Below are 23,704 nucleotides of genomic sequence, written 5' to 3'. Positions count from 1 at the left end.
GTTTAAATTAATAATACCTGCCAGATGAATACCAATCATCCTTTAAGGGTTAACTGGACTTTAACTTTAACTGGATTTTGGACTTGATGTATATCTAAGCTAGTTGACGCTTGTGACCTTTGACTACTATTAATACAGTTTAGTAGTTTAACAGCTTGATACCAAATCTGAGAAACAGTGATATACATGAAGCCATAGAAAATTTCAGAAACCCAGTGAGATATTGTGAGTATGCAGGAAGGCTTGGTAGATATTGTGTTTGATGGACAGAACAGGATGAGCTATTTCCTTGTTTTTTGCCACAGTACAGGCAAAATTGAAAGTTCAATTGTTTTTTCTGTTTCTTTCCAGCAATGAAGAATAACTCTGATAAGAAGTTCTCCTACCAGCAGCTCCCTGTGTCTTTGAAGCTCATATACACCATTCTGCAGGTGCTTGGTCTGAATAACTGCATATCAAAACAAAGACTAGAGGCATTCAAAAATGTTTCTTTCGATTTATTTGAGTGCATATGTGTTACACTGCGAGTCACACACGTCTTCTGTATTTTCAGGAAATGTCAAAGTTTGAGGAGCCTGATATTTTGTTCAACATGCTGAACTGCCTGAAGATCCTGTGTCTTCACGGAGAGTGTTTATACCTCGCCCGTAAGGATCACACGCAGTTTCTGGCATACATCCAGGAGAAGATGCTCATCCCTTGGTGTGTCCAGAGAACACTCCTCCTCATGCAGAAAAAACACTGAACTCATGCATGCATTTGTTTACAGCTTTTAATTGTGCTAACTCCTTGAGTGTCATTTGTGCTTCTGTCTCTTCTGTTTTCAGCCTGTGGTCGATGCTGAAATCAGAGTTTTGCCAGCTGGCTTCGTTGGCCGTGCCGCAGCTTCTCCACGCCCTGTCTTTGTCACACGGGGCAGACATCTTTTGGAACCTCATCAACACAAACTTCAACAGCAAAGACTGGAAAATACGATTTGAAGCCGGTGAGTCATAAAGTAACAGCGTTAAATTTCAGACTCCGTGTCTTCCTAGGATGGTCGCAGACAGTTTGCGGCTTCATGTGCAGATATGATCATCAAAAATGTATATCTTTGGCTTAATGGTTTGTCTTTGTGGTTGCGATTGTAAATGAAGAGGATCGCCAGGAAGAGGAGAGGAGGATCTGCTTATATAATAGGCTTCCCAAACCACTGCCTGCCCACATCTCCCCTATGTGTTGCCATGGTTACCTTGGTACAGGCAGCAAAGAGGAATTGTGGGATTAATGAGGGTTTTTTTTCACATTGTGATTGGCGGAGAGGAGCTATTTGCTCTGTCCAAGTAGTGAACTGATGCATCACAATGTCAGCTTGCAATGCTGTTGATCTGTGTCATGACCAATGAGCACTTCTAATGTTATTATATCCATTTAGTAGGGTAGAAATATTGGTATAAATCTACACATGCATGTAATATATTCCTAAATGAAGTCAACTAGTGTTCTGACTCACTGCACGGTCCCACACTCGCCCACACCGACACCTAGCACTCAACACCACATTGGCTAAGAGCTTATGGGTATAAGAGTGCAGCGTCTATTTTTAGATTTTAATCTGAGGAATGATAAGTAAATCACTTTATTTATTGAAAGCATCGCCTTTGCTAAAAAAAATGCATTTGGTTTTACCATCACATTGTGCGAAGACAAATATTTAGAACTAGGTAGTAGCGAAGTAAAACATTAACTCATCTCAGTCATCTTCCTCTGTGACCTCTGGGCTGATTCTGTTTATTGAATCATGGTAATTATATGAAGACATCTGGCAGCTCACTTGCTCCGTCTTTGTCTGCAGCAGTAATTCATTTCTCTCTCTATTCTCACGAAATCCTCTCAGTCGAGAAGGTAGCAGTGCTGTGTCGTTTCCTGGACATTGGTGCAGTGACAAAAAACCACTTACTAAAGTATGCCTTGGCTCACGCTTTCTGCTGCTTCCTGGCCTCTGTGGAGGATGTCAACCCCGCTGTGGCCACCAGGGCCAGGCTGCTACTGGACACAATCAAGAGGCCATCCCTTCAGGTACTTTACTCTTGTTTTTAGCAACAAAATTTCTGTTTATTTTTCATGTGAAGGATAAATAAATTAAGCATTCTCACTAAGACAGGGTGTGTTGGTGTGCATTTAATTATAGTTTTGGTATTTTCCCAGTTATTGTTTCTTTATTGTAGTTTTGTATCTTCAATGTGTTGAAAGCTGTAAATTTTATTTATGGATTTTCTATGTAAAAGGATTGTACTTGTTGTGCATTTTTAGGGCTTATGCCTGTGTCTGGATTTCCAATTTGACACTGTGGTGAGAGATCGTCCCATTATTCTCAGTAAACTCCTACTCCTGCACTTTCTGAAGAAAGATATCCCCGCGCTTAGCTGGGAGTTTTTCGTCAACCGTTTTGAAACATTATCTCTGGAGGCTCAGCTGCACCTGGACTGCAACAAAGAGTTTCCCTTCCCTACTAGTATGTATCTGCCATGTCCCCATTCAGATGTTTTACACCTGTAAGAGAAGATTTACAACTTAACAGTGCTTCAAGTAAGCTTTGCAATCCTTGTTTCTTTGACAGCTATTACAGCTGTACGAACCAATGTAGCTAACCTCAGTGATACAGCAATGTGGAAGATACGACGGGCCCGTTTCGCGAGGAATCAGCAGAAGAGTGTGCGCTCCCTCCGTGACAGTGTAAAAGGAGGCACGGACGCCCAGTCTAAAAGAGCCTTTTCACTCCCTGAGTCACTGAGCAACCGACTACGTGAGTAGAAGACATCAGCTGTCAGGCTGTCAATCTTATTTCTAACCTGTGTCAAAAAGTCTGTTGTTAAAAAGTGTTTGCAAATAGCATTTGAGACTTTTTTAAGTGCCTTGGCTCACATGCTATGACATAGAAGTCTATAAAAAACAACTTTCCATTTGGAAAATGACCTGCCATTTTAGATTCTGTCACAAAGTGATGATCATTGCCTTAAAAAAAAAAGAAAAAAAAGAATCCTTTTCTATTTGCAAATACTGTTTGGTCCTGTTCCATTTTCCTAATGTTTCTCTCCTCACTTATATGTTCCCGACACTCATTTCACTTAAATGTTTTATCTGTGGCTCTCCGCAGAAGGCTGTCTGAGTTTCTGAGATGTGATACTCGTGCTGCCTTCAAACACAATCGGTTTATCTGGTTGATCCAAATGCCCTCAATCTTGATAATATTTAGATTTCATGCCCTTTAAATCAAAAGTATACGCGTCTCTTTGTGTGCGCATATGTGTTGGATGATGATGAAGCTCAGACATGTGTCCTGTGCTACCTCCCATGTACGCTCTCCTAAATCTTGCTCTTCATATGTGGTTTTTAGCTCTAAGGCTTACGAGGCAAGAGTTCTCTGCCCCGACACTGGGAGATATGATAGAGAAAGTCCTGCCAGGTAAATAACATTCCAAGTCTTCATCATATTGGAGAAAAAGTACAGTAAGACTTTCATGAAAACTATGTTCAAATATTAAATATTTAGTATTATACAGTATTATTAAAAAGTCTCAACACAACCCTCATTTCCTTGTATTTTGCTTCCAAGGAGCTGTACGGTCAAAATTTTAAAGTGCTTTTGAGCAATAGTTCTCCAGACTTTCTGAAGGTCTTTCAAACGTTTGCTTTGGAAGATCTTTTACTCATTACTCTTGTACACGGCCATTTTTAGATGAATGTTTTGTTTTTATATACAGTATGTTAGGCCACTTAACAATGATCTATGAATCATTCAAGCATAAAAAAGACACAATGAACTAGTGTTGTGTCTACACATAACCAACAACTTAGCAAAGAACGAATTTTAAATTCTATCTTTAGGCACTTTGTTACCTGTAGCTGTTCCTATTTCTTTAGTTGAAACAAGCAGAAAAGACTTGTTTAACTATGGGTAACTATGCCAAATTATACAAGAAGTGGATTTAGAATCAGTAGCAAAGACTTATGGAGTGATGAATCCTTAACATGGTGAACATCTGTGGAGGAGGCTGGAGAGAGGTACAAGAGCCATCTGTAAAACATGGTGCCCTGTCATGGTTTGTGGTTATATTTCAGCCAGTGGCGTTAGGGATCTTGTCAAAATTGATGGAATTATGAACTCAGAAAAGTGTTGTCAGATTTGGATGCTCTGGAAAGCATCTGATTGGCAGCAGCTTTATTTTCTGCATGGCAATGATCCCAAACATATTTGCAGTGCCGTAAAAGCATACCTGCATAGAAAAAAAAAAAAACACACAGTGGAACAAATCGTGGACTTAAACATTATTGAAACGGTGCGGCATCATCTTGACAGAGAATGAAACAAAAGGCAGCCAACATCCAAAGAAGAGCTTTGAATGTCCTTCAAGAAGCCCGGAGAACTATTTGTGAAGACTACTTAAAACTTCCATAAGAGAGTTTAGACTGTGGTGGAGAATAAAGGTGGTCATACCAAATATTGAATTTCAAGCTTGTTAGAGTTTGACAAACGTTTGTTCTTATATACTTTATTTCCATGTATATGACTTCACATATTTCAATAAGTCACTGCGCCTATTTTCTTTGCAAAGTATAAAGAAATGAGCGGTGGCTGAAGAGTTTTGCATTTTATTGTACATAAAAAATAATGTTTGGTCTATAGTGGCAGTCATTGTTCTTTCATTCTGCCTTCTGGGCTAAAGCAATCCTGACACGGAACGAAAAACTAGACAGTCTGTTGTGCGTTTACCCCATTTACATATTCCATGAACACATTGTAGTGATGTATGTATACAGCATGATAATGGCTCCAACTCTGTTGGCAGAGAAACGGACAGGATGAGCTGACACCCCTCCACCTCTGTGTTGTTATCCTCCCTGCTACCGCACCCCTACCCTCTCCCCATCTTATCTCCCTGTCTGCAGCACGTTTTCTCCCGCACTTTAACCCTGACGCTTCAGCCCCTCTTGCAGGCCAGACCCCTTCTCCCGAGGACGACACCATCATCAGAGACCTGCTCCCTGAGAACGCTGGCGTCGATCACCAGACGGTTCACCAGCTGATCATGGTCCTCATGAAATTTATGGCCAAAGACCAAAGCAGTGCTGAGGCAGATATTGGTAGTGCCAAGGCTTTCAACACAGTGAAGCGTCATCTGTATGTGCTGCTGGGGTATGATCAACAGGAAGGCTGTTTCATGATTGCACCTCAGAAGATGCGCACCTCCACCTGCTTCAATGCCTTCATCGCTGGCATTGCACAAGTAACTGAAATATAATCAAATGTTTGCACCTGCATATTAGGCTTATTGCGAAAGAGTGTACCTGAACGTCGCAACTGCCAGTGAATTTAACTTATTTGCTCACAGGTACTGGACTACAATATCGGTTTGGGAAAGCAGCTGCTCCCTCTTGTGGTCCAGGTGTTGAAGTACTGCACGTGTCCCCAGCTGAGGCACTATTTTCAGCAGCCTCCTCGTTGCTCCCTGTGGGCCCTCAAACCACACATTCGGCAGATGTGGCTCAAAGCACTTCTTGTTATCCTTTACAAGGTACTTAATATTTTTTATTGCATGAATAACTGTACATTGAGTCTGCTACATAATGCCACCTAACCTCTAAGATATTTCTTTTTATGTTTTCGTGACATATTTTCTTCAATCTTTTGTACAAAATGAGCTTACATTGTTTTTATGCACCATAGTACCCTTACAGAGATATGGATGGCAGTAAAGTGGTCCTCCATTTGATCCACATCACCATCAACACACTGAATGCACAGTATCACAGCTGTCGCCCCCATGCTACAGCAGGACCACTCTACAGTGACAACTCCAACATAAGCCGCTATAGCGAGAAAGAAAAAGGTGGGAAAAGTAACAAATGCGTTGTCTGTATCAGTAGACTTCTGTGATGATTAGAATATGATAATATGATTTATGTCATAGATCGTTATGCTAGAATAGGAGGGAAAAGACATTGTTCAGTCAGGCAGATTATGACTTTTTAATGCTACATTAATGCAGCGCTCAAGTACATTTCACATATTTGTTCTCCACATTAGAAGAGGACAGTGTATTTGATGAGTCAGACGTCCATGACACGCCGACTGGTGCTGCTAACAAGGAGTCACAGACCTTCTTTGCTCGCCTGAAGAGAATTGGTGGCAGCAAGTCTGTGAAATACCAGCCGGTAGAGCTGAATGCCAAGAGAAGTAAGAGGCAGAGGCTTTCAATGTCAAGTGCGCTCTATATTAAGCAAATTGATTCAGTCTTTATCATACAATAATATTTTTTGTGATTTGGTCTCATTTTCTTTCCTTGCATCAGGTGAAATTGAGCTGTCAGAGTACCGTGAAGCTAGCGCCCTTCAGGATAGCATCCTGCACTGTGTGCGGGAGGAGAGCACCAGGAAAAAGAGGCTACAGGCAATCCACAAGCAGAAGTCTTTGGATATTTCCAACACGGATTCCATTCTCTTCAGTTTGGACGAACATCGGCGCAAGTCCTGCATTGATCGTTGCGACATGCAGGTGCCCCCTGTAGTCCTCCCCCCATCCTCTACTACGCCCCACAACAGGTATCATGGGAAAGGATCCTCTGATGGCTCTTCAGTTCGGGTTGATCCCGTGGACCGACGGGGCTCTCGAGGCGCCCAGTCTGACATCTCCAAGCCCGTCATACCAGAGGTCCGCCTCAGCTGCATGGAGACTTTTGATGACAAAACAGATCAGGGCTCTTTAGAGGGATCAGCTCAGGGAAAGGACGATCAAGACCTGATTGACCTCTCCTCTGACTGCACCTCAATTCCAGAAAAGCATTCACTGCTCTCCATGTCTGACAGCGACTCCTTGGTCTTTGAACCACTACCACCTCTGAGGATTGTGGAAAGTGATGAGGAGTTTGATCTTAACACCATCATAGGCTCCAAGTTTAGTGGGAGTCCAAAAGTCTCAGCTTCTCCTGCAAGCAGCAACACTTTGCGACTGTCCCCCGTTGTTCAAGTGAGTGTGGAGGACTGCTCCACTGACAAAAAGACCCCAGAGCTTGTGGTGGGAGAGGGGTGCTCACAGCAGAAATTTGAAGGGAAGGAGCCAATCCGCGTGCCTCGCAGCACCTCTCTGGAGCTCCCTGACCGATCAGAGAACATCTCCCATGAAAGCCCCATGACCCTAAAGCAGAAGAGAGACCTGCTGAGAAAGTCCCCACATGTCCCTGTCACCTCGCTAGATGACACATGTGCGACCCCTGAAGAAATCAGGACTCTTATAGGACCCAGCACCAGTCCCTCTGGCAGGACTATCTTCCTTGACATCCCCGAAGACAAAGCGGAGCCGCCTTCCTCACCAGAGAAGAGCAAGAGCAACAGCAACGACGAAGAAGAAGGGGATGGAGACGATGAAGAAGAGGACGATATGGGCGACGAAGCAGACAGCGACCCCAAACCTGACAACGCAGATGAGAATGATGAAGCTGAGTTTAAAATCCAGATTGTTCCCCGACAGCGTAAACAGAGGAAGATAGCTGTGAGCGCCATCCAGAGGGAATACCTGGACATCTCGTTCAACACGTTCGACAAGCTGGGTGCCGAGCAGACCGCAGAAACAGGTAAAGAGAAAGGACACGTGAACAAAAACCAGAGCGTGCTGTTGTTGATTTCAAAAATCTCTTTTAAGAAAATCTTGTAAAATCTTATTTATTACTTTTTGTACAAGTCTGGTCAAAAGTGAATATTTTAAGAGATCAAACTATTGTAGAATAATTCCAGCCAAACTTAGAGCACTGTAGCTGATTTACTACACATAAGTTCTACTTTAAGCCAGAAAAAGACAATCCTGAGGTGTTGTCACAGTTTATTTATATTCGGCTGACTCACATCAGCTGTTTCTTAGTGTTTGACGTAAGCCTACAGAGATGCTGCCTAAACCAGCCATTTATAAATTAGCTTTGTACATTGCTCTACTTACAACTTTTAACTCTGAATATTATTCATTTGTTATTTTATCTCTTTAGTTCCTTATTGTTGTTTTAAAAAAAATCAATTTTCTTGCATTTCTTTTATTATGAAATGCTTATTTTGTCATCAGAGTGAAATGATCATCACTCATTACCAGAAATACTAACCACTCCAGCCATGCACTGCCCCTTTTCATGTTTGTGTGTGTGTGTGTACTTTTCCAATTATACAATGAGGTTTTAATGTAAAAGTAAAAGACTGAATCAGAATTTTATTGCGCTTTACTTGCCCACATGGCACCAAATCATGCCTCTATTGAGATTATGTAACAACATGCTAAACTTCATATAACATTTTTTCTCTTAAATTATCACTTAAAAATGTTAGACATCTATGTATTGTTTTACTGATTATTGTTGGAAGACTTCTGGTATATATTCTGATACTAATACCTGCCCATTATTCACACACATTGCCTTGCAGATCACAAAGTTATGTCTACCCTGGAAAAGCCACGAGAATCTGCCTCAGCACCAACACTCGAAGCTGCTATACCTGAAACAAGTCATCGCTCTTCAGTGTCAAGTAGGAGCCAAAAACTCACTACATCATCTCCTCACCGACTTCAGTTAAATTGTTTTTTGTGTATTACTAGTGCGATGTCTAATATACCATAACCTATTATTTATATGTTTGTCTCTGATTCACTTTTTACAATTTTGTAATGGAGCTTGAAATATTAAATTAACATCACATAATATAGATTTTTTAACAACACAGGAAAAAATACCAATATGTAATGTTTTAAGCTTTAATTTCTAACTAGTGTCACTTGAATCTGTTATAATAATGGTTTAGTTAATCAGGACTAGGGCTAAATGACTTAAAGTCTAACCCTTATTGGTTAGACTGAAATGAGTTATACAGACAGTTAAACCCAGGTACTGTTTTCTTGTCTTTCTCTGACCTCTAGCTCAGTACCGGCAGGTGAAACGAGGCTCTCTGGGAGCTTTAACCATGAGCCAGCTTATGAAGAGACAGCTGGAGCATCAGTCCAGCGCACCACACAACATCTGCACCTGGGAGACGGGTCAGTCACCGTAGACATTTTTCAGTTATAACGTTTTGAGGAGACAGTGACATAATAACACATGCAAGAACACCAGACACCCATGAGAGTTAACTGAAATTAAAAGAAGAGGATAGTAAAACACCTCCTAATAGATGGTGATGTTTTTATATGTTTTTATAGCCATTTGTAGGTTAGCAATTACACTGAAAACTGACTATAAAATGTGATTCATCAAATTTACATCTTTTTTATTTAGCAAATTTTAGTCAGTTATATTATTTTAGGAATGATGTAAAAGGACTGATGATGTAAGAGTGTCACGGTTCTGGGTCAGTGTTGACCCAGCATTTTGAGTTTCGTATATTTTGGTTTTATTTTGTATTATGGATTGTTTTCCTATTCTTTTGTAGTGCTGCTGCTGATGATCTAGAGTTTCATGTTTCTGTTTATTCGTGTTTTAGGAAGGAGTGTGCCTCATGTTAGTGTGTGCAGCTTTGTTCCCCCTGTCTCGTCAGTCCTGATTTCTCCCAGCTGTGTCTCCCTTCTGTTGTCCATTCCCTGATTACTTCCCTGTGTATATTAGCCCTGTGTTTGCCCCTGCTCAGTGTCGCGTCGTACCCTCAACTAGCTGTGTGTGTTCTGTTTCCAGTGTTCCTTGCGTGTAGTCATCTGCTCAGGTTTAGTTTTGTTTTCCAGTGTTTCAGACCTTAGTTCCTCTGTTCTGTCTTTTGTTGTCTTTTTGGTGAGTTTAGTTAATTCAAGGTTTTGTCCCAGCAATAAAGCTGCGCTTTAAGTTGAACTCCCCGTGTCTGAGTCCTGCATTTTGGATCCACCTCTCCTGCCTGCCTGCCACACAGCCTACCATGACAGAACGACGCGACCACCAAATGGATCCAGCAGACTCACTGTTCCTCGCGCAGCTGTGGAATTATTGCCGGGATGTTATCCACGCTGAGAACACCCCCAAGAGACTCATTCAGGTTGTTTTTTTTGACAACTTTCTGTCTTCCACCCTTTGTACAGCCAGCTTTTTGGACATTAAAAGACTAACTCAAATAATAGCAGCTCTGCGAGCCAGGTGTTGCTTTGAGCTGTTTGGCATGGGTGGTCCAGGCAAGGAAGATTCCGCGGCCCTTCTGGACGCCCTCGCAGCCTGGTGTTCTCAGCGTCAGCATCTTTTCCAATCAAGACTAACCAAATCCTTCGATCCTCCCGTCAGTAAGAGACTGCATCCTCACTGTCCTACGCAGCCACTCTCCACTCAGTCTCCAGTGTCAGTCGCTCACTCACACTCTGCTCAGTCTCCAGTGCTCCCAGCTGCACCCTCAGTGCAGTCTCCAGTGCTCCCAGCTGCACCCTCAGTGCAGTCTCCAGTGCCTCCAGTGTCGCCTGTAGTTCAGTCTCCAGTGCCTCCAGTGTCGCCTGTAGTTCAGTCTCCAGTGCCTCCAGTGTCGCCTGTAGTTCAGTCTCCAGTGCCTCCAGTGTCGCCTGTAGTTCAGTCTCCAGTGCCTCCAGTGTCGCCTGTAGTTCAGTCTCCAGTGCCTCCAGTGCCGCCTGTAGTCCAGGCCCCAGTGCCTCCAGTGCCGCCTGTAGTCCAGGCCCCAGTGCCTCCAGTGCCGCCTGTAGTCCAGGCCCCAGTGCCTCCAGTGCCGCCTGTAGTCCAGGCCCCAGTGCCTCCAGTGCCGCCTGTAGTCCAGGCCCCAGTGCCTCCAGTGCCGCCTGTAGTCCAGGCCCCAGTGCCTCCAGTGCCGCCTGTAGTCCAGGCCCCAGTGCCTCCAGTGCCGCCTGTAGTCCAGGCCCCAGTGCCTCCAGTGCCGCCTGTAGTCCAGGCCCCAGTGCCTCCAGTGCCGCCTGTAGTCCAGGCCCCAGTGCCTCCAGTGCCGCCTGTAGTCCAGGCCCCAGTGCCTCCAGTGCCGCCTGTAGTCCAGGCCCCAGTGCCTCCAGTGCCGCCTGTAGTCCAGGCCCCAGTGCCTCCAGTGCCGCCTGTAGTCCAGGCCCCTGCGCCTCCAGTGTCGCCTGTAGTCCAGGCCCCTGCGCCTCCAGTGTCACCGTTACTTGTAGTTCAGGCCCCAGGACCACCAGGTTCACCCGTTCACTCCACGCAGGGAGGAAGTCTCACGTCTTCTCAGTGTACTTTTCAGGGTTTAGCCGCCGTTGGTACAGTTTGCCACTCCAGGGCTTCCCCAGAGGCTAGGTGTCAGGCCCCAGCTAATTCTGGACCCCTGCAGTTTAAGCAGCCCCCTGAGTACCACCTCATGTCAGCGTTGCCTGGGCGGAGCCAGTGCTCAGTGCATTGTCAGTCGCCACTGTGTCAGCTAGTGGCCTCCATGACTGCTGGCTTGGTCATGGCTTCTGCTGGAGGGTCCGAGGGACAGCTCCGGCCTTCGTCTCTAGTCTCCGCTGGAGGGTCCGAGGGACCGCTCCGGCCTTCGTCTCTAGTCTCCGCTGGAGGGTCCGAGGGACCGCTCCGGCCTTCGTTTCGTGTCTCCGCTGAAGGGTCCGAGGGACCGCTCCGGCCTTCGTCTCTGGTCTCCGCTGGAGGGTCCGAAGGACCGCTCCGGCCTTTGCCTCGTGTCTCCGCTGGAGGGTCCGAGGGACCGCTCCGGCCTTTGCCTCGTGTCTCCGCTGGAGGGTCCGAGGGACCGCTCCGGCCTTTGCCTCGTGTCTCCGCTGGAGGGTCCGAGGGACCGCTCCGGCCTTTGCCTTGTGTCTCCGCTGGAGGGTCCGAGGGACCGCTCCGGCCTTTGCTTCCTGTCATCGCTGGAGGGTCCAAGGGATCCGTCCAGCCTGCAGCGCCTCCGTCTCCGGCTTCCACGCCGCCGCCAGCTGCAGCGCTTCCGTCTCCGGCTTCCACGCCGCCGCCAGCTGCAGCGCTTCCGTCTCCGGCTTCCACGCCGCCGCCAGCTGCAGCGCTTCCGTCTCCGGCGTCCACGCCGCCGCCAGCTGCAGCGCCTCCGTCTCCGGCTTCCACGCCGCCGCCTGCAGCCTCTTCATTCACGCCAGCTGCAGCGCCTCCGTCTCCGGCTTCCACGCCGCCGCCTGCAGCGCCTCCGTCTCCGGCTTTCACGCCAGCTGCGGCCTCTTCATTCATGCCAGCTGCAGCCTCTTCATTCACGCCAGCTGCAGCGCCGCCGCCTCCGGCTTCCACGCCGCCGCCTGCAGCGCCGCCGCCGCCTGCAGCGCCGCCGCCTCCGGCTTCCACGCCGCCGCCTGCAGCGCTTCCGTCTCTGGCTTCCACGCCAGCTGCCACCTCTTCATTCACGCCAGCTGCAGCGCCTCCGGCTTCCACGCCGCCGCCAGCTGCAGCTTCACCATCCACGCCGCCAGCTGCAGTGCCTTCGTCTCCGGCTTCCACGCCGCCAGCTGCAGTGCCTTCGTCTCCGGCTTCCACGCCGTCACCTGCGGCCTCTTCGTCTCCGGCTTCCACGCCGTCACCTGCGGCCTCTTCGTCTCCGGCTTCCACGCCGTCACCTGCGGCCTCATCAGCGTCGCCAGGTCCGGCTTCCACGCCGTCACCTGCGGCCTCATCAGCGTCGCCTGGTCCGGCTTCCACGCCGTCACCTGCGGCCTCATCAGCGTCGCCAGGTCCGGCTTCCACGCCGTCACCTGCGGCCTCATCAGCGTCGCCTGGTCCGGCTTCCACGCCGTCACCTGCGGCCTCATCAGCGTCGCCTGGTCCGGCTTCCACGCAGTCACCTGCGGCCTCATCAGCGTCGCCTGGTCCGGCTTCCACGCAGTCACCTGCGGCCTCATCAGCGTCGCCTGGTCCGGCTTCCACGCAGTCACCTGCGGCCTCATCAGCGTCGTCTGGTCCAGCCTCCGAGTCTTCATCCTCGTCTGGTCCAGCCTCCGAGTCTTCATCCTCGTCTGGTCCAGCCTCCGTGTCCTCATCCTCGTCTGGTCCAGCCTCCGTGTCCTCATCCTCGTCTGGTCCAGCCTCCGTGTCCTCATCCTCGTCTGGTCCAGCCTCCGTGTCCTCATCCTCGTCTGGTCCAGCCTCCGTGTCCTCATCCTCGTCTGGTCCAGCCTCCGTGTCCTCATCCTCGTCTGGTCCAGCCTCCGTGTCCTCATCCTCGTCTGGTCCAGCCTCCGTGTCCTCATCCTCGTCTGGTCCAGCCTCCGTGTCCTCATCCTCGTCTGGTCCAGCCTCCGTGTCCTCTTCCTCGTCTGGTCCAGCCTCCGTGTCCTCTTCCTCGTCTGGTCCAGCATCATCATCAGCTTCTTTGGCTTCCGCAGCTGCCACGCTGCCGCCTGGTCCTGCCTTGCCTGGTCCGGCCTCAGCTTCGCCTGGTCCAGTAACAGCTTCAGCCTCACCCGCTCCGCCTGCGGCCTCCGAGCCTTCGTCCTCGCCGCCTGCGGCCTCAGCATCTGTTCCAGCCTCGCCTGGTCCTGCAGTGGCAACTCTGCTGTCAGAGCCAGCTCGACCTGCGCCTCCTCGCCTTTGTTGGCCGCTTTCCAGGCCTCGGAGTCGGCATCATGGCCGTCGAGGGCGGCCCCCTGAACTGTTTGCCCGTCGCCGCCATTGCCGTGCGCACGGTCGGCCACCTGAACTGCTTTCCCCTTGGCTCCTGTACTGTCGGGACCAGGGTTGGCCCCCTGAACTATGTTTCTGGACTCCGTTCCCTGCAACCCATGGTTGTTTTTGGCCCGCCTGTTTTGTTTTGACTAATTTCCAGGGCCCCTGTGCTTTTCGTGGACGTTTTGTGTTGGACTCTGTTCTGCGTTCATGTGATGGACGTTTTGGTTTTGTTCTGAGCCCTCCGTCCTGGGCCCCCGCCGCCCGCCCTGGTCGGGTGGTTTTGTGTTTTGGGGCGTTTTTGTTTTTCCTGTTGGGCTGTCTGGAGCCAGCCCTTCAGGGGGGGGTACTGTCACGGTTCTGGGTCAGTGTTGACCCAGCATTTTGAGTTTCGTATATTTTGGTTTTATTTTGTATTATGGATTGTTTTCCTATTCTTTTGTAGTGCTGCTGCTGATGATCTAGAGTTTCATGTTTCTGTTTATTCGTGTTTTAGGAAGGAGTGTGCCTCATGTTAGTGTGTGCAGCTTTGTTCCCCCTGTCTCGTCAGTCCTGATTTCTCCCAGCTGTGTCTCCCTTCTGTTGTCCATTCCCTGATTACTTCCCTGTGTATATTAGCCCTGTGTTTGCCCCTGCTCAGTGTCGCGTCGTACCCTCAACTAGCTGTGTGTGTTCTGTTTCCAGTGTTCCTTGCGTGTAGTCATCTGCTCAGGTTTAGTTTTGTTTTCCAGTGTTTCAGACCTTAGTTCCTCTGTTCTGTCTTTTGTTGTCTTTTTGGTGAGTTTAGTTAATTCAAGGTTTTGTCCCAGCAATAAAGCTGCGCTTTAAGTTGAACTCCCCGTGTCTGAGTCCTGCATTTTGGATCCACCTCTCCTGCCTGCCTGCCACACAGCCTACCATGACAAAGAGGGCTTTTAAATTACAATAAAAACCCTCTTATGTACATGCCCCATTACAGGCAGAATATTGAAAAACTCTGTTTGAGCTACTTATTGAAAATAAATACACTGAATCTAAACTTTAATCAAATTTCTTGTGTGCTACAAGGTGAAAAGGAAATTTGATGTGATTTTTACTCTAACTGTTATTTTATGACTGATATTTTTCCGTGGTAGGTCCTACGAAGACCAGTCTCCTCTCAGCACCGAGCACAGTTAGCATGTTCGTCCCTGCACCCGAGGAGTTCATTGACGAGCAACCTACCACGATGTCTGACCGGTGAATCAATCACTTAGTAGCTATATCTATCGAGCTGTATTAAAGTCAAACTATTATTGATTTATTGGAGAATTGCAAATCTATTTGTACTGGTGCCAACAACAATAAAACCAGAAACTAACTTTCAGTCTCAGTGCTCAAGATCCTGTGACAGCAGAAATCACATTGTCTTTACATTATGTCCACGTGGTATAACTGCTATTTCAGGGTAAATGCTGCCACTAATTAACAGTATGAACTAAAAGAGAACTGAAAAAGGATTCAGAATGTCAGATTTTGTAGGAGCTTTGGAAAAAATCCTAAAATATTCCCATCAAAATTCCCTACAGAGCTAATTTTTGCAGTTTTTTATTTCAACTTGTTGAATTGGAATTATGCATCAGAGCTGCTCTCTGTCACGCTCTGGAGTTAAAAAGCAAAAGTTAAAAAGGGTGTCTGGAAAGAAGTGTTATACACATTGCTTGTTGGCTTTGCAAGTGATGAAGCAGCAGCTGCAATCAGCCGGTAGAAAGAAACAGCCGCGCCTCTGTGTGAAAGAACTGGCTTTAACCTCATCACATCATTCACATTAAGAACCTGCAGTTCACAAGGCTGTAAAACACATTACAGAACTGAGTCATTCTCACATATTTATTGGTTCTTAAACCTTCTGCTGTTGATCTCAGTAAATTTAACAGGGTGGCTCCTTCCCTGTCTGGATATTTAAAGATGTGGGTAAAAGAGTAACAATGTTTTGAAGATGACTTTGCAGGAAAGCAGAAAAGGGCGTCTAAGCCATTTTCGTAGGGAAAAAGGTTTTTCCCTAAGTTTTGATAATTCTCTCTTCAAACATTTTGACATTATTTCATATTGAAGTTGAATTTCTCAGCTGGCCAAACAGCACTAAGTGGAAGTAGGAATTTATTCTTTTAATTTCTTTTTAAGTTTAATTTAAAAAAGTACATTATTATTGCATTATTGTAAACACTGTGGTTACATTTTTAAGGGCTGAACTTTCAATTCAATTCAATTTATATGGTGCCAATTTACAACAACAGTCGCCTCAAGGCGCATTATATTGTAAGTTAGACCCTACAATGACCCCCTATGAGCTAGCACTTTGGAGACAGTGGGAAGGAAAAACTCCCTTTTAACAGTAAGAAACCTCTGGCAGAACCAGGCTCAGGGAGGGGCGGTCATCTGCCACAACTCGATTAGTTAAAGTTAATAAATGTAACACTTAAAGAATAAATATTCTAACAGGCTTCAGATGATTATATAGGATTGGAGGTGTTGAGGGCTGCTGTTACAGTGGTGCGTGCTCACATTAAACATGGTCAAAGTTTCATATAATGACTAGGTACAAAATAGCCAAAAGCTTAGGGCTCAGACTGCTCAAAGGACTCAATTTCACCCAGTTTTTTTTCTATCCTGATTTCAGAGAGAAGAGATATTACTAATATGGTCGTCCAATGCACACAGCTCTGGCTGTGAGCACCGATCAAGCAGTTTGTGAAGGGCAGCCAATCAGAAAAATGGGCTTAAAGAGAGGAGAGTTAAAACAGCTTGTTGCAGACTGTGAATGATTGAAGGGGCTGCAACAGACCCAGTACTGAACTTTAAATAATGCAAAGCTTTTCTAGTGGAGTCGCAAAAAAAAAAAAAAAAAAAATCTGAATCTTAAAATGAGCAAAATAGATCTGCTTTTATGCTAAATCTAGCCTGGTGTATTTCCGTGTGATGTCTCAGGTGTCGGGACTGTGCAGCTGTTCTGGAAGAATATGATGAGGAGACTCTCAGCCTCGCTGTGGTGGTTCTTTCCATGTTCATTCACCTCAGCCCGGATTTGGCTGCCCCTATGCTTCTTGACATCATGCAGTCTGTGGGCAGGTACAACAGCTCCAGTAACCATCCCTGCAATCTCCATCCACACAGCACTTCACCGTTAAATGAAGTTTCATAACTCACTCTTACAGCTCATGCATAATTCATCTCTGAGTCCTAATCCGCTGCTTTGACTTCTCTCAGGTTGGCATCCAGTGGCAATTTTTCTGGACAAGCTGAGAGGTATGAGACATAAAAGCCATAACACCAATGTGCGCAGATGTTCACTGTGCTTATAGATGACTTTAATAGTATATGTCAAGTGTGACTGCCCTTCTAACACAGCCATTCTCCGTGTGATGTCCTGCAGTATGTTGATCCCAGGGAATGTAGCAGGTGTAGCCAAGCAGTTCCTGCGCTGTATGTTTCACCAGCTGGCTCCTAACGGCATCTTGCCCCAGCTCTTCCAGAGCAACATAAAAGGTCTGTTTTAAAACCTGAAAATACAGCTTGAACTTGTCATAGAAAAGAAACTTAGCTTCACACTTTATTGTAATGTGGTTACTTTTAAACATTCAATCTAATATCACAAGTTCCCATTGTACAAACTGCTCCCTTCTTTTTCTTTTAACAGATGGAAGTTTTCTGAGAACACTTGCATCCTCTCTGATAGATTTCAATGAGCTCAGTTCTGTTGCTGCTCTCAACATGCTTCTCGAGGTGGGATTTTTTCTTCACGTTGATGTGTTGAGTCATTCAACCAGCAGGAGGAGCTCTTGTCAAAGCAAAAGATTTTATGTCGCCAGCTTCATGTGCAGCGTAGGCCCATCTTAAACATCACATCATCTGGGCATTTCAGGAAACCTGCTTTGATCTGCACTCCTCTGCTAGTTTATTCTACTGATATCTAAATAAAAATGGGCAAGATTAGAGCCTACTGATGCACGAACTCATCCGTGCAGTCATCTGTACTTCAGTGTCCTAAAACCACTGCTCTCATCATGAGCATTGTGACTGATCAGGAGTGAAATGATGGAAATATCTTCACTTATAGAATGTCATTATATAACCCCTTTTATGGTTTATGCCTCCCTGCCTCCCAGGGCTTGAACAACAAAAAGAGTCTTCCAGCAGGGGGCACAATGCTGCACTGCCTGGACAACATTGCCACCTTCATGGAGGCACTCCCCATGGACTCTCCCAGCAACCTGTGGACAACCATCTGCAACCAGTTCCAGACCTTTCTCACAAAACTGCCCTCTGTGCTTCCTCTCAAGGTAGATATCAACTCGTCCGAGCACTTAGTCATGGTCTTATGTGCTTTAATGTGATTACTGTCGGATGAAAACGCATCCAGCGGTGCACTCGTTGGGTTCAAAAGGACAGAGTCTTAAAATTGTAATTGATTTGACTCTGACACTTTTACCTTGGAGGTCAAATTAGTGTGCAATCATTTGCAACCCTCACAAGCACAGGGGAGAGGTCAACTTATTTTGCGATGTGTGTCTCATTAGTGTCCTATGGATTCCAGTTTAAGGATTATCATTTGCCTGCTGAAAATCCCAACAACAAATGCAACTCGGGTAAGTTCAAAGCAGAACGTCAGTGTCTCCTCTTTCTGCCCTTTAATAACTAACCTATTTCTGTTTCCTCCATGACACAGAGTCTCCTGGAGCCCTTTTCCAAGCTGGTGAGCTTTGTCATCCAGTATGGAACATTCAGTCTCTCCTACCTTGTGGAGCTCTGTGGACTTTGTTACAAAGCCTTCAATAAGGTACTTTTGTGTGTCTGCAGCTTGTAAGAAGTCTTGAAAGAGTTAAACCCTTCAAACTAATCTGCAGTTTGCTGCTCTCTCACTCATCACTTTTTTTGGTGCTACACCTACTTCCCCGACACTTCAGTCAGCCTGAAATGTGGCCGTGTGTCACAGATGATTAAGTAGGCAATCAGCCAGTATTGATTAACATGATTAGTTGGTGTCCTAGGACCGAGGATGTATGGTGTGTTTCTCCGTGGCTGCCTCAGATGGCGATGGAGCCAGGGCTGTCTGCACTGTTCGGACAGATGAATCCTCAGTCCTCCACCACTGTCAGCACTGCGTGGTTTATGCCTCTTGTGGTATTGATTTTTTTTTTTTTTACAGCCGCTTTAATTCCTGACCTTATAATATCCTCATTTCAAAACTCAGAGTTGCTATGAATGATTGCTTTTGGATCTTTACCCTCTGCCGTTTTTTTTTTTTTTTAAATGGTAAGGTGAGGTGTCAGGGAAGAGCCGATTCACTTGTCACCTCTGCATCGCCCTGTATGATGAGGAGCCTTGTGGCTTAAGAACGGCCTTTTAATTTGCTATTTTCCAAACTTACATGCTCCATTAAGTTTTAATCACGAGAGTGCTGCGTACAGGTACGTGCATTAGCAAGCCACGCAGTGAGAACTGTCAGAAGCAAGCTCTGCATTGTGCATGAGCAGAAGATCATGTGCTTGCTCCTAACATAAGCAAACATGACTACAAAAAGAAAGCGAGAGACAAACTGGAAGTCAGAAGATGACAGTGTGGTTTGTAAACAGGCAGCTGGGCTTTGTGTGGAAGGGATGAACAAAGAGAGCAGCCTGTCCTCCGGGAGGGAGAAGGCTGCCTGACAGCCTCATCTGAGCTGCCTGGGACTCTGGGAGGAGAGATCTGGACTGGCCTAAATCTACTCCTCGGCTTTCACTATTCTCTGTCTCCCCGGCTTTCCTCCCTCCCCTCTCGCTGCCTGTCCTTCCCCCTCTATTCAAGCTACAGAGTTTATGCTCTGCTCGCAGCATGAGTAAGGCAGAGTGATAATAGAAAAAGGCAGTCTTGCTGCATCAGTACATTTACTCCACTCTATCTTCTCGCATCCAGGAGAGAGATAAGTTCTACATGTCCCGCATTGTGGTGTTAGAACTCCTGCAGGCTCTCAAGTTCAAGTCTCCTCTGCCTGACACAAACTTGTTACTTCTGGTTCAGGTAAAAAAACAAAAATCTCTCTTATCCATCTTGGTTTACGAGAGCCAGAAAATCACAGCAATTCAATCTGACTGCAATTCTATAACTCCATGTGGATTTTGCCAGTTTGTTTGTGCAGATATCGGCACACGGCTAGCGGAATCCACCATCATCCAAAAGCACATGATCTCAACGCTGCCGGGGGTGAGACTTAAATCGCTGTGTGCTACGCTGTCTTATTAAAATCAGCCTCATAAAACAGCAGGAAATATAGATAGGCTCCACTGTGATTCCTCCTAAAGGATAAACTGCTGTTTCTCTCTACAGTGCACGACGGCAGCAATGGAATGCATGCGGCAATATATAAGTGAGCTCTTGGACTTTATTGCAGATATGCACACACTAACCAAACTTAAAGTAAGTCTTCTTTGTGTGAGTTTACAGTTTGGACATGTCTCACGTGTAGAGTGTTTTTTTTCATCCTTATCTTTTCTTCACTCCAAATCTGCTCTTCAGAGCCATATGAAGGCTTGTTGTCAGCCACTGCACGAGGACACTTTTGGGGGCAACCTGAAAGTGGGCTTGGCACAAGTCGCAGCCATGGAGATCAGCAAAGGCAATCACCGCGATAACAAAGCTGTCGTGCGTTATCTTCCCTGGCTTTATCATCCGCCATCCACCATGCAACAAGGGTAAAAATGATGAGACTAAGACTGACTGACTTAATAAGAAAAATTAATGGTGAAAGAAGATCTGCACACTGTGTTGTTAATTGATTTGTTGAACTCATTTTCATTTTTTTTCTTTCTCTCTAGGCCAAAAGAATTCATTGAGTGTGTGTCCCACATTCGTCAGCTGTCCTGGCTTCTTTTGGGCTCCCTGACGCACTGTGCCCTGCACCAGGGCTCCACCTCCTGCATGCCCATCCCTCTCGACGCTGGCTCCCACATTGCAGACCATCTTATCGTCATCCTGATTGGCTTCCCAGAACAGTCGAAGGTCTGGCAGACACAAATCTCTTCAAATGATCACACTCAGATTTTTCCAGATGCGATTTGTGGCAACCACAATGGCCTTTTCAGTTTTGGTCTCGGTCCTTATCCTCAGACGTCGGTGCTACACATGTGCTCCCTGTTCCACGCCTTCATGTTCGCCCAGCTGTGGACCATCTACTGCGAGCAGGCAGCCGCCGCTCCTTCCCTGCAGAACCAGAACCAGACAGAGTTTTCTTCCAGCGCCATCCTCACGGGCCTCGAGTTCTGGAGTCGGGTTACACCCAGCATCCTGCAGCTTATGGCTCACAATAAAGTTGTAAGTGCTGCGTGGTATCCTTTGCAAACATCTGTCTGAGACAGTCAGGACTGTCGCTGTGGAAGAATGGTGATTTTCTTCTTTTAATATTATGAGTAAACAGTAAATATGTTACATAAAATTAAGTCTATTTCATATTTGTCTCTCAGATGGTAGAGATGGTGTGTCTTCATGTCATTAGTTTAATGGAGGCCCTGCAGGAATGCAACTCAACCATCTTTGTCAAGGTTTGCTATAGGTCCAGTGTCTTTCCATGTAGACAGTGCTGTATATTGTCTCTGTAACATGCAGAATAATGCTTATTTATTCATCTCCATTTCTTTTTTCAGTTAATTCCTATGTGGCTACCCATGATTCAGTCAAATCTTAAGGTAAGTGGTTTTAAAAGGTGTTAATCATACAGATTAATGATAATTACTATTGATGATTTCAAACTGAAACACTATCATTCTCTCTTCTTTTCGTCGTAAGCATCTGTCTGCAGGGTTGCAGTTGCGTCTTCAGGCCATCCAGAATAGGGTGAACCACCAGTGTCTGCAGGGCCAGATGTCCGGAGCCCCTCCGTTTGCCCTGCGCAAATGGCTGCAGTGCACCCAGTTCAAGATGGCTCAGGTGGAGATCCAGTCGTCTGAGGCTGCTTCACAGTTTTACCCCATGTGACCTGTTCTGTGGTCAGCTCTGCCTCACCTGGGTCCCTAGGCCTGCATGCATCTGCTCTGGCTGAAAGTGACTTTAAAAATAAAAAAAAAAGGACTCTTATATAAAGTGATGCTGTGTGGGATTCGTTTGAAATGAATCATTTTTCAGAACCTTTAGTATATGTACAGTAAATCTATGCTATTTTAAAGTACTAACACTGGAGTTGGACTGTGTAGAAGAACTGTGTTCGGTGCCCAATTTGTTGCATTTAACAGATTTGAAGAGTCAGACGACTGTCGAGGATTTCCACAGACCCATGTTAGTAATAGCAAGGGCCTGAAACCAAATGCTTGTTTAATCATAGATATGTTCACTCTGTGACATTCATAACCTATCACTTTTTAAGTTGCTTGGTTGCAAGCCGAATAATAAAAGTACAAGTTTTTCTAAACATCGAGACGCTTTGACATTTCAAATGAATTGCTGAGCCTTTAAAAATTCAAATATGACATTTTCTGCCCTTTGATGTCCTGACTGATGGGGAAAATGCCCAGCTTACCATAATGTGGACGGCGGAGAGATAAAATCAGCTCTGCTGGCTACTCCTCTGAGCGAAAAAAACCTCAGGTGTCTACGGGAAAACGACATGACATGCATTACCCAGCTCCCAGCTAAGATCCTTGTCAGGCTGTCAGTCATGCTGCCTTTTGCCATCACAGCTCAGATCGATCAGAGGCCAATCCGAGTTGCGGCAGCAGCTTTGTAACTCGATAACGTGGAGCCAGACATTGGAGGTAAACAAGACTATTTCGGTTTGCTCCCCCCTCACCCCCAAAGTGGAAAGACACCCCGCCTCCTCCTACTCCAGCCCTCCCTTCATTGGCAGCAGCGAAACAGATAGGCCCATGCATATACCAAGCAAACACAATTACCTTTGGCCTAATGTGGTTTGTTGTGATTAAGGATTTTTGTGAGGTCTAACTGTATTACCATGAAGCTCTTGTCTGAGAATAACAGATGACATGACAGCAGGCCCCGAAAACCGAACAGCACATTAATCTTTGTTTTGATCTTTTCTGCTGCAAGGATTTCATTATCAGGATTTAGCATGAAATAGATCTGCTGATATAGATGTATTCTGCGAGGAAAAATTAGCTTATCGGACCAAAATAAGTCACATTTGATCTGCGCATAAATTCTTTAAAATATTACTTTTTAGTCGCAGCTGGTATTGAAAGACCCATGTTGAGAGGTGTCTGCCAAATGAGTCACTAGTATAATGATATCACACAATGTGACTAATGAACACGCACTTACACACACGCGCGCACACTCCCCGGTGACCTCAAGCCAGCTGAATCAGGCTGCAGTGCCCCTTCTCATCAACCTCTAGCCATGGCTCATCAAAGAGGTCCTTTCCTGCTGCGCCTCTACGTGTGAGAGTGTGCATTAAAGTGATGTTAGCTACAGGTGTGTATGTGCGCATGTGTCCCTGCATGTGTGCGTGCGTTTAATCAAGTCCCCCTTGCTCTGGGGTTGCATCTGTCAGCCACTGCCACCGTTGTGATCGTTTGAACTCGCAGCCCTTTCTGAAAGAACCTTTCTCATTAGCAGCAGCTTATGTAATCAGTGTCCCACAGGTATCCAGCACTTTCCCCACCCCTGCTTGCCGCCTGCCTGCCTGCCTCCTGCAGGACCATATGGGAGCGCTGACCTGATGAGTAGGCAGCTGGAGGTGCTGAGGGTAATTAACACTGACCAAAGGCCTGGCGGGCAGAGAGGGTGTGAGTGGGTCCTCAAAGACTGTGAAGGTCAGCTTTAAAAAAAGGACTGTGCAAGCTCTCTCACACAACCAATGCACCAGCACAATGAATCACCAGGTGTGTGCGCTGGTGACATCTCGTGATTAAAGAGCAGAGGTATAGAAGCAGCAGATAAAACTCAGCAGCACACTGGTAAAAACAAATGTTTGAAAAAAAATAAAATCAGTGTTCCAGCACCTTTTTGCTGTAAGGAAAGCCTCGAAAAACTTGTTGAGACAGTGACAATTCCCAGTACCCCCGCCTAGTGCTGTCACTTTGGTTTTATTACAGTGAAATCCACAGCGCCCTGGCTGGACAATGCATGAATGTTTAAATTGCTCTGCGTGTCCATTTGCATTACCGTCAAGTGGCACATCCAAAGCAGGGAAGGCAGAGAACTCGATGGACCCT

At 46.2% G+C, this 23,704-nt stretch overlaps 1 protein-coding gene across 5 annotated transcripts in view; it reads left to right on the top strand.

Moving 5' to 3' along the window:
• Positions 1–21,923, top strand: part of LOC134644460 (protein unc-79 homolog) — a 37,605-nt gene extending 15,682 nt beyond the window's left edge. For 3 of the 5 annotated variants that reach the window (XM_063497536.1, XM_063497532.1, XM_063497531.1), the window contains exons 21-51: positions 352–431; positions 554–702; positions 828–985; positions 1,877–2,058; positions 2,293–2,494; positions 2,600–2,785; positions 3,377–3,445; positions 4,930–5,267; positions 5,373–5,555; positions 5,708–5,870; positions 6,068–6,217; positions 6,333–7,610; positions 8,443–8,544; positions 8,933–9,049; positions 14,663–14,765; positions 16,494–16,634; positions 16,773–16,811; positions 16,939–17,051; positions 17,203–17,288; positions 17,672–17,845; positions 18,083–18,151; positions 18,232–18,342; positions 19,458–19,562; positions 19,668–19,745; positions 19,869–19,958; positions 20,058–20,233; positions 20,357–20,540; positions 20,649–20,852; positions 21,002–21,079; positions 21,182–21,223; positions 21,324–21,923. In XM_063497536.1, coding sequence (XP_063353606.1) covers positions 352–431; positions 554–702; positions 828–985; positions 1,877–2,058; positions 2,293–2,494; positions 2,600–2,785; positions 3,377–3,445; positions 4,930–5,267; positions 5,373–5,555; positions 5,708–5,870; positions 6,068–6,217; positions 6,333–7,610; positions 8,443–8,544; positions 8,933–9,049; positions 14,663–14,765; positions 16,494–16,634; positions 16,773–16,811; positions 16,939–17,051; positions 17,203–17,288; positions 17,672–17,845; positions 18,083–18,151; positions 18,232–18,342; positions 19,458–19,562; positions 19,668–19,745; positions 19,869–19,958; positions 20,058–20,233; positions 20,357–20,540; positions 20,649–20,852; positions 21,002–21,079; positions 21,182–21,223; positions 21,324–21,512 — 5,339 coding nt within the window. In that variant the 3' untranslated portion in view covers positions 21,513–21,923. The remainder of the gene's footprint in view (positions 1–351; positions 432–553; positions 703–827; positions 986–1,876; positions 2,059–2,292; positions 2,495–2,599; positions 2,786–3,376; positions 3,446–4,929; positions 5,268–5,372; positions 5,556–5,707; positions 5,871–6,067; positions 6,218–6,332; positions 7,611–8,442; positions 8,545–8,932; positions 9,050–14,662; positions 14,766–16,493; positions 16,635–16,772; positions 16,812–16,938; positions 17,052–17,202; positions 17,289–17,671; positions 17,846–18,082; positions 18,152–18,231; positions 18,343–19,457; positions 19,563–19,667; positions 19,746–19,868; positions 19,959–20,057; positions 20,234–20,356; positions 20,541–20,648; positions 20,853–21,001; positions 21,080–21,181; positions 21,224–21,323) is intronic. The other 2 variants (XM_063497535.1, XM_063497533.1) reach the window with 2 other exon arrangements.
• The last annotated feature ends 1,781 nt before the right edge of the window (positions 21,924–23,704 follow it).

Source organism: Pelmatolapia mariae, linkage group LG16_19 (genome assembly GCF_036321145.2).
Source record: "Pelmatolapia mariae isolate MD_Pm_ZW linkage group LG16_19, Pm_UMD_F_2, whole genome shotgun sequence".
NCBI lineage: Eukaryota > Metazoa > Chordata > Actinopteri > Cichliformes > Cichlidae > Pelmatolapia > Pelmatolapia mariae.
Note: the sequence above shows the minus strand (reverse complement) of the source record. Positions and strands in the feature narration are given on the sequence as shown.